General features: G+C 39.5%; 1 protein-coding gene across 5 annotated transcripts in view; it reads right to left on the reverse strand.

The window, feature by feature from the left end:
* The window catches only part of samd4a (sterile alpha motif domain containing 4A), a 101,951-nt gene extending 94,472 nt beyond the window's left edge, over positions 1–7,479 (reverse strand). For 3 of the 5 annotated variants that reach the window (XM_041809397.1, XM_041809155.1, XM_041809067.1), the window contains exons 1-2: positions 7,338–7,479; positions 3,281–3,523 (exon numbers count right to left, since the gene is read on the reverse strand). In XM_041809397.1, the coding sequence (XP_041665331.1) occupies positions 3,281–3,523; positions 7,338–7,356 (262 nt within the window). In that variant the 5' untranslated portion in view covers positions 7,357–7,479. Of the gene's footprint in view, positions 1–3,280; positions 3,989–7,337 lie in introns of all 5 variants that reach the window. The other 2 variants (XM_041809312.1, XM_041809234.1) reach the window with 2 other exon arrangements.
* Between the last annotated feature and the right edge of the window lie 6,461 nt (positions 7,480–13,940).

The raw sequence follows: 13,940 nt of genomic DNA on the forward strand, positions 1-13,940 counted from the left end.
CATAGTAAACCCTGATGGAAACTCCACGTAAAGTGTCCAAGTGTCTCTGCAGGGCAGAGTCATTATGTCAGCCCAGTCTAAGCCATTAGATGTGCTGCTGAATGCAGATGTTGCCATAGGTACACACAGACACATGCTCTCCAGCAGCAGTGCTCTTTTCTATTTTTCATGAGCCCAGTTGGTTGCCAGGGTTTTTGTTTCCATGGCCACGCTGCAGTCTGATGCAACAAAACCCAGCCAGAACCCCCCTTGGGTGCATTGGCGCAATACCAACCCAGAGAGCGATGCAGCACTATAGGCTGGCACAGTGACTGACTGACTGATGTCTCCAGCCGGCAGCAGTGCCAGCTGAGCTAACACTATACACAATCCCAGCATCCCTCTACATTCACAGACTGGCTGCAGTTCAGTGCAACACTTTGCATAGCTTCATAACAGCAGTGAATCAGCTATTTATTTCTCTCAATGGATCTTCAGGAATGTTTGGGACAGGAAACATATTCTAATGCGAACAAGGAGCCTGTCACTTTTCCAGAATGTAAAAATTAAATGAGGAGATAAACTGTTAAAAGTGAAGAAAATGTTTGGCTTTAAGAAAAGAATGGTGGACAACAGCTTAATCTTTTAAATTTACACCTACAGCATGGCAAAAGTGGTATGATCCTGTTGATAATGGCCTACCACAGATCATTGTCAGCATTTGCCACTAAACCCCTAGTGTCATGAATATTCATTTTTTCATAAAAATAATTAAAAACCTATCATCCAAATAGATGATTAATTTGTACATATGTGATGCTTTAGTAAAGTCTTCCTGAAATAGTCATTCAAATAAAGTTGTTTTATAGGGATGTATGTCTGACCCCACAATTGTACTGTAGGTGGCAATATGCTACCTTCCAGCTAGTTACTGCTGACCTAGCTCCAGCTGGCCTTGTGAAACAAGTTAGTAAACAGCTTGTATGTCAAAAGGTGAAAACAATAACAATTTTACAGCTTTGAACATTTCATATATGCCCTCTGCTTTACTTTAGGCTTAAATGCGGCACACATTAACCCCCTCGCTTTTGATGATATGCTAACAGGTCGTTTCCACTAAGCGGTCCAGCTCAGTTCGGTGCGGAACGGCACGCATTTTTTTGCATTTCCATAAATCGAAAGTTGGGAAGGGTCCCAAAAAACCAACCTGTACCGTCCCACTTTCTGCACCCTTCGGTAGGGGTACCAGGGTAACCTATCTGTCCCAAAAAGGTGGAGCTACACACACAACAACAGGGAGTTGCACTGACGTCAAGTCAGCGTGCGACACAGCTGAGAAACGGGAGAAAAACGGAGTAATATCAGCTTAAATCTGAGATATTTGGACTCGACAGAGATCCACACTGTTTCCTAGTCTGTGGATATTGGTATCTGGCCACAAATCCAGTTTCCTGACGTTTACCCGGACCTGATTTTAAGTACACAAAGCAGAGCCCAAAGGCTCACACCAGCCTTGTCTATCCGCAATGGATGTGAAATTAAATTAATGCTGAAGTTTTGTGAATACGAAGCCTTAGAACAGTTGATTCTCTGTACTGTAACTAGTCATTCATCTACTTCTTACATTAGGCAACTTCTGAAAACATCACTCTGTGGTTGTTGAACGGGCTCGAAAAACTTCGGGCTGAAGCCTATTTTAAAACCAGATAAGCACAAACCCAGGATTTCTGACTTAATCTAGTTTGATTTTAACACCAGCTGAACTTTTACTGTGGTGAATTCTCACAGTACAGCTCTGAACTTTTATATTTTGTGTTATAAACTGTTATAGACTAGATATATTCCCATATTAATGTACAGTTACGACTCAACCATCTCTTTACACGTATTCCATCAGCCGAGGATCTTTACTGACAGCAGTTAACGTAATTAAAATGTAGTTTTTTTTTAAAAAAAGCACCTTTACCTGAAATAAACCTGTTTAATGCTTATTCCCTACTGATTTCTGTCACTTATCCTTTCTACAACTCTGCAGCTGGACCAGAAGACTCGAGCTGACTGTGACTTCGCATTCATCGCCTTTACAGCCCGCCCACCAAGTGAGGGCACGGGTGTCTGTGGAAACGCAAATTATTTTGGGGTTTAGCGTACCAAACCATACCAAACCGTACTGAATCAAACCAGACCCCCTGATGGAAGCATGGCTTAAGACAGATCATAACACGACTTCTGAACCTGGCGTGGAGACAAGGGATCATTCTCAGAACACCTAGTCTAAACTGGGTTTAAGTGAGGTGTATATGCAGAGTAAAGGCTCATTCCATATGCATTAGGGTGTAGAGTATAATTGATCTTCAGCTGCATTATGGAGGTGTGCTAGTCCCACTTTGAGAAATTTGATATACAGTAGTATCATTTCAGTCAGACTAGCATGTTTACATGCATTTTAAAAGTCCAGTTTTGTCAGACTAACACAAGAAATTGACCTTTTCTACCTGCATGTAAATGTGTTGAGTGTAGGGATGTCATGATTACCCATTTTCACAATTAATTGCAGTATCATACTTTACAATTAGTTAATCGGAACGTTTCCTACCGTCAATTTCCAGAAAATATTTTGCCGTGAACCATATTGGTACATCAGCGCAACTTGCCTGGAACGAAAACAAAGTTACACAACAACCGTCTCGTGTTGCTTTGCATTTGTTGCATTTATTGATTGTTTACACAGCCGATGTGATTTTTGTTTAATTCCATATAGGATTATTATCATTTTTCTTGTATGTTTTGGTTACTTTACATTGTTGATATATTATTTTGTTATGAGAGCATCCAAATATGGAAATAAATTCAAATTCCAGACCTATAAGGAGTGTTCATGTGATTTTACTTATTCATGGTAGTGTGAAATAAATTAATGCAAAAATAATTGTGATAATCTTAAAATCCAAATTATTTCTCTGACCACAATCGTACCAAGAAAATCTGTAATCGTGACATCCCTAGTTGAGTGTTTAATTTTCTTTGATGTTCTAGAGAACTATCTTCTGAGACTTGTCAAAGCTTGAGCAATTAGTAATCTGAGTCGAACGCCTTTTCTTATCTTACAAATTCAAAATACCAGGCACCATATTTTCACTTTTGAAAATGTAATCAGCCTCAGTGTCAGAAATCTCATATCAGTCTGAATCTAGTAGCAACTACTACTGAGTGAATCTAGTCTGTCACTACCTTTGAATGCACCTTCATCTCATCTAAGGGGATGTAGTTGCAGTTGGCAGAGGCAGTGCAGTTTGCTTACCTGGGTTGTTGGCCTCTCCTTCCAGGACCTGCAGTTCGGTGCACTCAGCGAGGGAGTGCTCCAGACAGAGCTGCAGGAAGCGGGCCTGGGTCCGGCTCACTCTCTTCAGCAAGGACAGCAGAGCCACCGTCTGTTCGCATTCGTTCCATCCCTTGAACCAGCTTGCTAGCACGCCCACCTGATCACGAAACATCATGGTCTGTGAGGTGGGATAGTAGGCAGACTGACTGTTGTGGTGCCGGGCTAGGAAGAAAAGAGGGGATAACTACTCAGAGACAGATGGTTGGGGTAAATCTTACAGGACGATGGTGGTGTTCTTATCAGCTGATTGTTGATGTTTCTATAGGCAGGGCTGGGGGGATCAAGCAGTTGTTAAGGTCTCAGCTGTAGCACAGTGATGCCATTCTTAGCTCTGTTTGCGGCAGGGACAGCGGGTCAGCAGTCTTGAAGTTTGTTTCACCCACAGCTGGTTGTGGATATATTCCTTCTGGCGGGGTTTCAGCTCTTCTGTCTGATAATCTCTGTTGTTAAGGGGTTGGGAGGATGTGGGGTGCTCTTCTAGCTTGGCATTAGTTGATATGAGCTTTTCTTGGCTGCTAAGTCCCAGCAGAGTGATATTTGATGAGTCAGCCTTCTTCCAGCACACTCTGTGTCACATCAGCTTCAGCCTCACTGGCATTTTTCTTCAGGGAATCCCTCTTAAGCCTGCTGGAGGACGTTACAAGTTAGAAAAAAAAGAGAGAAAATATATTCAACAGTAGGGATACTCTATATTATCCACACAATGTTTGTATTTGCAGAGAATAGCTTAAAACGTTAATCATTGTGTCAGCAAATTCAAACATTTTTTCTGATATTTACATCCCAAATATCTGCAAATTCAAACATTTTTGCTGATATTTACAGTCCATATATCAGCAGAATGCATGTATGTGTCATAATGCTTCCTTTTATAAGGTTTTTGGTATCCCATTCCAAAAGCTTCAACTGTCTATACTAGGGCTGGGCATAAAGACCAAATATTATACCTCAGTATTTTTTAGCTGAATGGAGATAATGAAATATTTCAAAAAATATTATCAAATCAATTTCATGATAGCATCTGGTCACCTTACTGCTGAATCCACTAAAAGATTTGTTACTAGTAAGAAGGAAGTCACCTGTTGTACAAACTGTCCTTTTTCATGGAAAATGACAGAAATTGTTTGTATAGTGGGAGCCAGTCATATTGGGAGCAGGGAGGGATTTCTACACAGAGAAATGCTATCAAAAAGCCAAAGTTTTGTGTGTGTTTATGACTGTGGCAACCCTTCAAATTGTGAAAAATCTAAAAGAAAAAAATAAATAAAAATTGCATGCTACTTTCCAGAAGTAGGGACACGCTCAAACAAAAAGTTTAAAAAGCTCACAGGAAAATGGCAGCAGACATGGATTAAAATGCTTCAGTCTAAAGCCTGGACAAGTGGTGTCAGTCAGCACCCATGTATGGCTTGTTTTTACCAAACAGTCTGGTTTGGTTCAGTACAGTATGTCACGGTAAAACCTGATTTTACTTGTGTTTCCAAAGCCAATGTCTGTGGCAAAGAGAAATCTGTCTCTTCTTACAGATCTGGATGAGCAGTAATACGGATCAACTCAGTAATAAGACTCAGTCTTCCAAACAGCTCTTCACTTGGTATTAGGGGTGGGAATTACAAGTGGCCCCACGAGACAATATTATCATGATACTTGAGTCCCAATTCAATATCATTGCAAATTTAAACATTTTGCAACACAGTGAGTATTCCAACACCATTTATCGCAATCGCAATATACACCATTTTTTCAACTGTTTAGATGATTAAGCATTAGTCTTGCTCTCATGTTTGTCATGTTTCTGCAGTATTTTATTTTCATGTAGCACTTCTTGCAAACCTCATGTGTCATGTCCATCTCATTTGTGCCCTGCTTGCATTCCTAATGTCCTTCCCCTGGTTCTGCCATGTTTTTTTGTACTAACTTTTCTCCTGCTCTCTGAGCATCACCTCTGCCAACCTGCCGACAAACAACTGCCCAAACAATTGATTTTATTTTCTCTTTATCATAGACTTCAGTTCTTATTAGCAATTAATTTGCATAAAAAATCGATACTTGGTTCAAGAGACGACACGCTATATCACCAGACAAAATATCACAATACTATCCTGTATTGCTTTTTTTCTCCCACCCTTATTTGGTACGTGTTTGATTTTTTTAAAATGTGTGTTAAATAACAACAAAAAAAGCAAGTACCAAGAAAAACTCAATGATGCTATTTATGGATTGTATTAATTGCAATACTGTCAAGTATAATCACAAACACACATTGCCACCAAATCATGCTGCACTGCTTAAAGGCAGGTTTATGACAACATGAGGAAAATCTGTTAAAGGGGCTCAACGAGCCTCTTGGTTCAGTGCAAGACTTCTATATTCTATATATGTTTCTTAACATCAAACACATGATGTTTTAGTATTCAAAGAAAAGGTTTTTGAACCTGCTTTCCATTACTGCATCTTAGAATGATGTAATTGAGTCTGTATCATCTAATAAATACCTTGGATTCCTGATTGATGATTCTGTCTTTTAAGTGTCATATTGTGCAGCTTGTAAAGAATGTAAAGTTGTAACTGTGTTTCTATTTCAGAAATATGTCTTGATTTTTGTCGATGCCACGAAAAATATTTCTGCCGTATCTAAGCCTCTGATTGATTACAGTGATGCTCTGTACATGCATGCATCTTCTCAGTGCCCTAAATCTTAAGATATTGTAGACCACCGGTGTCAAACTCAAGGCCTGGGGGCCAAATGCAGCCCTGGTCTTTCTGTTAATTGTTCTGCTGCTGCCTTTTTTTGTCAGGACTTTGTTGCTTTGTTGTTGGGATTTTTAATCTTAATTGGGTTTTTCTGGTTAAATATATTTAAATAAATACATAGATAAATAAATACTGTAAACAATATTTTTACTGACCATTAGAGCTGGCACCTTTTCCCAAATTAACACAAAAACACCATTAATAGAAAATATGTTTTCAACTTAACTATACTGGCACCCTTTAACTTGTTAGGAAACGTGATGATTTATCTTAAAAGTCGACATATTGCCCAGCCCTACTCTCCATCTCTTTCAGACTTGAGTAGATCTGACAGTCTCACTGGAAATGCGACAGTCTCCCTGTTGCTTCAGCTCTGCAGACTTTAGTGCTGCTGCAATGGAGGGGGAAAACAGCCTTCAAAAAACTCATACATGCATTTATGGGTCGGCCTCTCGCTCCTGCCTATGCGCATAGGCTTGTGGCATTCACCACCGGGACAAAAATAAACAAATTTCGTTTTTGGTGTCCACCCATTCCTAAAAATACAGCTGTCGGTACTACCAGCGCTGTATCCCGGAATTTTCCACAGAGAGGACGCCGGGTTATCGACGGTGGCGGCTGCTGGCAGGGCTGTGTGCTGTACAGACTTCACTCCGTTAATTTAGTAACAGGTTACTCTTAAAAAAATCTCAGTGTTAACCCGGGAAATAGCTGTAGAAGAGAGTTCTAGCCGAGTAGGAGTAAGCTAGCAGCAGACACCAGGTTTAACGGCTGAACGTTAGCCGCTGTCTAAAACTGTCACTTTGCTTCATCAGCACACAGGGAATGACCGTTGGCGGATGTGTCTATGTGGATGTGTGCGGGCAGTTTGTACAAAGAAAAACGAACTATTTTAACATGTATCGTCCATTTTCAGTACACAAAAACATACAAGTGAAACTACAACACAGAAAGTTAACGTTTGTAAAGTTGCGGCTCCCTACAACCGTGTGTATCACGACCAACTGACATTAACGGCTGTAAAAGCCCAGGAACCATTACCACTAAGACAAATGAAAAGGCGTTAGCAAGCTACGTGATTTTAAAATAAAGGCTACTTTTCTTCGACAAACACAAAGCCTACCGTTTGACTGAACACAATAAAGAAGACTTTGAAACTTCTGTTTGAAATGTTTTAAATGTAAGAGAAACGGCTGACCGGGACGAAGTTGGCGGTTCTTACCTCCTAGAGCAGTTAGCATCGTTGGGTTTGTCTCAGGACAAACAGGCGTCAGGCTCGGCTTTTTCGGGGAGCGGTGCCCCTTCACTGCGGGTCTGTGAGATTTGCCATCTTGACTAACTTTTCCTCTGTCTCTCTCTCACTCTCTCTCCTGCAGACGGGTTGCTTGGCTGAGTCAAAAGAGACGCGGTCAAGTTGAGTGGAATGAAGGACGTAACTTCCTGTTGGAACATGTCAAAATAAAAGCATACACTCAAGGCGACGAAGCAAATCCATTTCAACCAAACATTTGATGGAGCGACATATAGCCAAAAACTTTAATTATATTATCATTATTCTTTTTTATCTGTATTGATGCCAAAAAAAGTAACATTGATGGCAATATGAGTAATTTATTTATTTGTTTAACCTGTTTAACCAGGTTAGTCCTATTGAGATCAAAGATCTCTTTTTCAAGGGAGACCTGACCAAGAATGGCAGCAATACACAGTTTCATCAAACAATACACTCGGGCTCATACAGTACACAGGAAGTAATAGGAACAATTGTAGGTCATCAATTTAAATAGGTAATACTGTATGTTGACATATTTCTAAAGAAATACATAACCGTACTTTCAAAAAAGACAGAGTAAGACAATAATGTTTGAATATATAGAATCTATGTTGATGTTAACCAGAGCAGTGGTTCTCAACCTTGGGGTCGGGACCCCCATTGGGGTTGTGAGACTCCCTAAGATTCCCCTTTTTAAATTACACTGTTTCCACTTAACACACATTTTGCCAAATTTGAACCCCTTTTCATCATTTTTTTCCCCACCAATTTTAACAATTTTTTGCCAGTTCACACCTAATTTTTCCCATTTTTAACTACCTTTTTCCTGTTTTTGCCGCTTCTAAACCAATTTTTGCCACTTAAACCCAATGTTGCCACTGTTGACCCATGATTGGCACATTTAAGCCCATTTTATCTCTTTGTATGCCCATTTTTTTCCCATTTTATCCACATGTCACTATCTTATATGCCTATTTTTGCCAATTTAACCAATTTCTGCCAATATCTGCCTTTTTTCTTTTCTCGGTTAACACTCTTTTACCAGTTGATATCAATTTTTCATCCCATTTCACCAAATTCCCACCCATTTTTACACATTTGAAAGGATTTCAGCCACTTTTTAAATCCCTTTTACCGCTATTTATGCCCATTTTGCCTTTTTATGGAAATATGAATCTAATTTTTACCACCACAGCCTTGTCTCCACATGACTATTTTTGAATGTGCATGGCTGTGTTCAACCACCTCCAGGTACAGTGGGGGTCCCCGATCTCTGGCACCTTTATTTTTGGGGTCGCGGGCTGAAAAGGTTGAGAAGCCCTGAACTAGAGGACTCGGAGGAAGGCAGGGGGCAATTGCCCACCTTGGCGCCCTACTATTTGAAAAAAATTGCTCCCTTTTAGATTCCTTAATGGTAAATGAACACCACCTGGTGTCCTCTTTGATGCCCTTTAAATTAAATGGCCAAGATTTGACAGAGTGCCCTCTTTGGTACCATCTCAGAAAACCGATTTTGGCAAAGTGCCCTTTTTGGAAACTGAGACCAGATTTGACAGTGCCTTTTTTATATGGGTTTATTAAGTTAACGTTTCACTTTGGAGTATAATTTGGTATTTGAGTTCAGATTTTTTTTTTAATGGCATAATTAACAGTCCCACTAAGGTTTATTTCTGTATTCTAAGAGGGCATTCTTTCATCAGAATAAGAAATACAAATAGTTAAGTCCATTTCATTACTAATTTTTTAAACTTTTAACAGTCAATCGCTTTCCCAAAAAGAAGGCCGTGCTTTTATTTTGAAGACTAGACCAAGTGCCTTTCGACTGAGTGTCGTCAGCTTTGTCTGAGAGAGGCTCGCGCTGCCCGTTTCCACATGCTAATCATTAACGGCGGAGCATTACGTCAGCGGTTTGGCAGCGAGGATACACCAAAATAGAGGGAGAGAGAGAGAGAGAGAGAGAGAGAGAGAGGAGGGGGTGACAGAAGAGCTAAGTTCCAGAAAATGTAAGAAAACGAAACTTATTAAATTCCAATCATCCTGATGGATAAAGATCAATGGTGAAAAAACTCAACTCATTAGACATATTTCAAGTAGTACAGAGCCCAATGATTCGTACAGTGCTTAACAAATTTATTAGACCACCTGTTATAAAATGAAAAAACATAAATATCTTAGAAATCTTTCAAAAACTTGTTTAAAACTAAAAAATTTATTATTTATTTGGCAAATAACAAAATAACCAAAAAACTTAATATTTTGTATGACCTCCTTTGGCCTTGATAACAGCTTGCATTCTTGCTGGCATTGTTTTTATGTACTTTTCCACAGTCTCTTTTGTTATTGAGTTCCAAATAGTTTCTAGCTGTTCCCACAGACTTGCTTTAGATGAAACTTTTGTGCCATCAATCTTTGAATCTACTAAATCCCAAATTTGTTTAATAGGATTCAATCTGGACTTTGACTTGGCCAGTCCATCAGTTCCAGTACTCCAGATTCCTTTTTCTTGGTGAAATAGTCTCTGCACCGGTTTGAAGTATGCTTGGGGTCATTGTCTTGTTGGTATATGAACCCACCACCAATCGGATTCACTCCAGAAGGGATTCCATGATGCACTAAGATGTTGTGGTAGACGTTCTCGTTCATGATACCGTCCATTTTCACTCATTTTTATTTTCACTCACAAATGGAACCCCATACCATAATGGAATCTCCACCGTGTTTCACTGTGGGTGCAGTGCATTTGGCATCAAAATGTTCTCCAGCTTTTCTGCAGACATAAACACGACCATGCTGACCCAAGAGTTCAAACTTGGACTCGTCCGTCCAGAGTACCTTCTTCCAGTCCAGTTTTTGTGCTTCCTGGCAAATCTGAGGCCTTTCTGGACGTTTGCAGGCCTCAATAATTACTTCTTAGCAGCTATTCTTCCCTTTAAGCCTTGTTCCGTCAGTCGTCTGTTTAAGGTCATTCTTGAGACTTTCTTAGACTCTGATCTAGAAGCGTTCATCTCTGCCTGAAGATCAGCAGTGGTCTCCCTTCTGTCTCTCTTACTTCAAATCTTGAGGTGTCTGACATCTGCTTCAGGTAACTTTGGTTTCCTGCCTCTGCCTTGGTGCATTTTGTAAGTACCAGTCGCAATTGACTCCAAAGCATACTTGACCACACTGTGAGAACACTTTATGTCTTTCCCTATTTGTCTCAGAGACCATCCAGCATCATGAAGTGCTTCAGTGCAGACTCTTTCATTTTCAGTGAGCTCTCCACGTTTTACCATTTTGAACAGGAATGAGGAATTTCAAACTGAATTCACCTTTTTATACCCAAATTTGAGCCAGCTCACTGGACTTCTCTGAGAAGTGAGAAATTAATCAAGCACTAAAACTAATTTTTCTGTTCAGGAATGCAAGTAAATAACTGTAATTTGACATATTAATCAAGAAATATTAATGTGCTTTACTATTTTTTCAGGTTTTTTTTTTTTGTAAATCAGCACATTTGAAAATTTGTGGATAACAATAATTATTATATTTTAGCATTAAAAATATCATTTGGGTTAAAGAGCTTCTTCATATTGGTGTATTAACCATTGCAGAAACATAAAAAGTGATTTTGGTGATTACCAATGCTGTTAATTTAAGGCAGCTGTGGCATAAACCTTACTTTGGGTGGTGGTCTAATAAATTTGTTAAGCACTGTATGTCACAGATTTAAAAAATAAAGCCATGAATTTGGACTGTTGCATGATTCTCTAGTACGTGACAGAATTGTTTGTGGCATTACAAATGACCAAGTAAGGGGCAGCTGTTAAGACAAGCAGACCTGACAGTAGAAAAAGCCATTGATATCTGCTGTGCAAGTGAGATAACAACCAGTCAAGTCAAAGCACTGACAGAAGAAGTAGAAATGAACCGAGTACAGACTGTCAGGTAAAAAGACAAAGTAAAATCTAACACAGAACAAGGTGAATCAAGTTGCAGCAGATGTGGGTTTCAAACACGGAACAAGAAAATGCCGTGCAATTGGCCAAACATGTAAGACATGCAATAAGAAAAATCACTTCGCCAAGATGTGCAGATCACAGAATCAGCAGCACCAACAGAGAAAAAAAGTACATGCAGCTGAGCAAAGTGTGGAAGAAAATGAAATGTTTATCGGCACAGTTGGACAAGAGTGTGAAAAACATGCGAGAGTGATGGATTCACAGCAGACTGAAGCTGAGGAAGAAAAATGGACTGAGAGCCTGAAAATAAACAAGAAAGTTGTGACTTTTAAACTGGACAGTGGTGCAGACTGTAATGCAATGTCAGTTAATAAACTTAACGTGCTGGGTGTCAGAGGCAGGCTTTGAGCAAGGAAAAGCAAACTTGTTGCTTTCTTTGGCCAGAAGATAGCGCCATCGGGAAAGAGAGCGTAGACATGTGAACATAAGGGCCAAAAGCGCAACACTGAGTTTGAAATCACATAAGATGTTACAGCTACACTGAGAGGAGCCATTTGTGTGAAACTTGGCTTAGTGAAAAGGATGTATGATGTTGGAAAGGAAAATAACATCCTGAAAGACTACGAGGATCTCTTCAATGGACTAGGTTGCTTACCTGGTCTGCACCATATACAGATAGACCAAACTGTGTCACCTGTCGTGCATGCTCCCAGGAGGATTCCTGTAGCACTCAGAGACAGAGTAATTGAGGAATTACAGCGCATGGAAATAAATGGGAGTGTAAATGCAGTCATTGATTGTTTGGTGCAGTTGCAGCGTTTGACCACTTGTCTTGGTGGCGCTGTAATTATTTTTGTAAGTTTGAGTTTTTTGTCTTGCAGTTTCCACTGCGTTTTTGCTGTTTTGGTTGCAAGCTGGCAGCAGACCCATGTTTTTTTCTGTCGGGAAGCATTCAGGCGTTTATTGTGGTAGTTTGATGGGAGATATATGTTTGAGATCATCAAGATTGTGTATAATATACTAATACTAATGAAAGATGTGTTTATAGTGTTCAAGGAAAGGTCCAGAGTTCTTCAGGAGCATTTGTTATAACCCCTCCCATTGGTTGCAAGCAGGCAAAGTGGTTAGTAGGGGAGAATGGGGACAGTTGCAACACTTTTTACATTACTCTCAGTTACTCAGAGACTATTTGGACTAGGCACACCAAATCTTTACATATTAAACTTGCACGTGTCTGCTAATTACCCATACCATTTAAAAATGGCTACATATGGCATATCAATCACAATATTTATTTGAATAGAGGAATTCAGATGGTCAGTTGCAACACGGATCAGGGACTGTTGCACCATATTAAAAAATCATTAAATTTCCCTAATTGACTTCTGCTTTAAGTCTCAATAAGCACAGTATTCCTACAATATTTAAGTATGATATATTTAATAAGTTTTGTGTTAAACATATGCCTACCTTGAGTCAATGTGCAGATGTTACAGAAGCCATAAAAGCTCAATATTTCAGTGTGAGACAAAAAGAATGGAATAATTTGCATAAATTCTAGATTCATCTCTGACATGAGGAAGTATTTCCAGACTATTTTGGTTTTTTGGTGATGATTACAGCTTACAGCTCTGAAAAATCCTCTATCTCAAAATATTAGAATATTGTGGAAGATTCATGCGGTATTTATCACAGGTTAAATAAAGTAGCTTTAAAAATTAACCTAATATCTTTTTGGATAAAAAGTGAAGTTATTTCCATGAGCACATCATAAAGTGAATGTTTCTGACACTATAGTAGTTTGTATGACTCAATATAAAAGTTGAGAGTTGTACCCTAAGAACTTTTTCATTACCAGTAACCCAGAGGTTTATTTGGTGTTAAAATCAAACAAGATTAAGTAAGGTGATCAAATTTAAAAATAGTTAACAGCCCAAAGTTTTGCAAACAGATTGAACAACCAGATCTTTTCACGTTACCTAAAGTAAAAGAGAATTTATCACTACAATATGGAGAATCAACTGATTTAAAGCTTCCTAGTTACAAAACTCTGTGTGCCATCAGTCTCTGCTTCAGGTCCATATAAATGTCAGGAAACTCGATTTGTGGCCACATATTAATGTTCATGGTCCAGGAAACAGCACAGACCTCTGTCGAGCCCAAATATCCCTAATTTAAGTAGACATTTGTCTGTTTTTCTCCCATTTTCACCCACTCCTCATAGAGCAGACAGCCATGTTTTGGAGCCCAGCTGAACAGTTGTGCCGTGCACTTATAGTGACATCAGTGCAGCTCCACTCTTTTGGGGCAGACAGGTACGCTTGGCATCCCTAGAAGGCTCCTGATGAAGGTGATCGTATGTGCACACATACCTGGCTGATAAAGCTGTCTCTGATTCTGGTAAAGCCCAGATCAGTGGAGGGCTGCAGTGATGGTTGTCCCATCTCTGAGTTGCTTGGAGTGTTCTTTTGTCTTCATGGTGTAATGGTAGCCAGGAATACTGATGAACCACTGACTGGACACCACAAATGGTGTCTTTATACTTCCATCACCTGATCACTTGAGACACATTCACCACACTCAGGTGATCCCCATTTCACTGATTTTGAGACTA

The sequence above is a fragment of the Cheilinus undulatus genome, linkage group 1 (assembly GCF_018320785.1).
Source record: "Cheilinus undulatus linkage group 1, ASM1832078v1, whole genome shotgun sequence".
Taxonomy (NCBI): domain Eukaryota; kingdom Metazoa; phylum Chordata; class Actinopteri; order Labriformes; family Labridae; genus Cheilinus; species Cheilinus undulatus.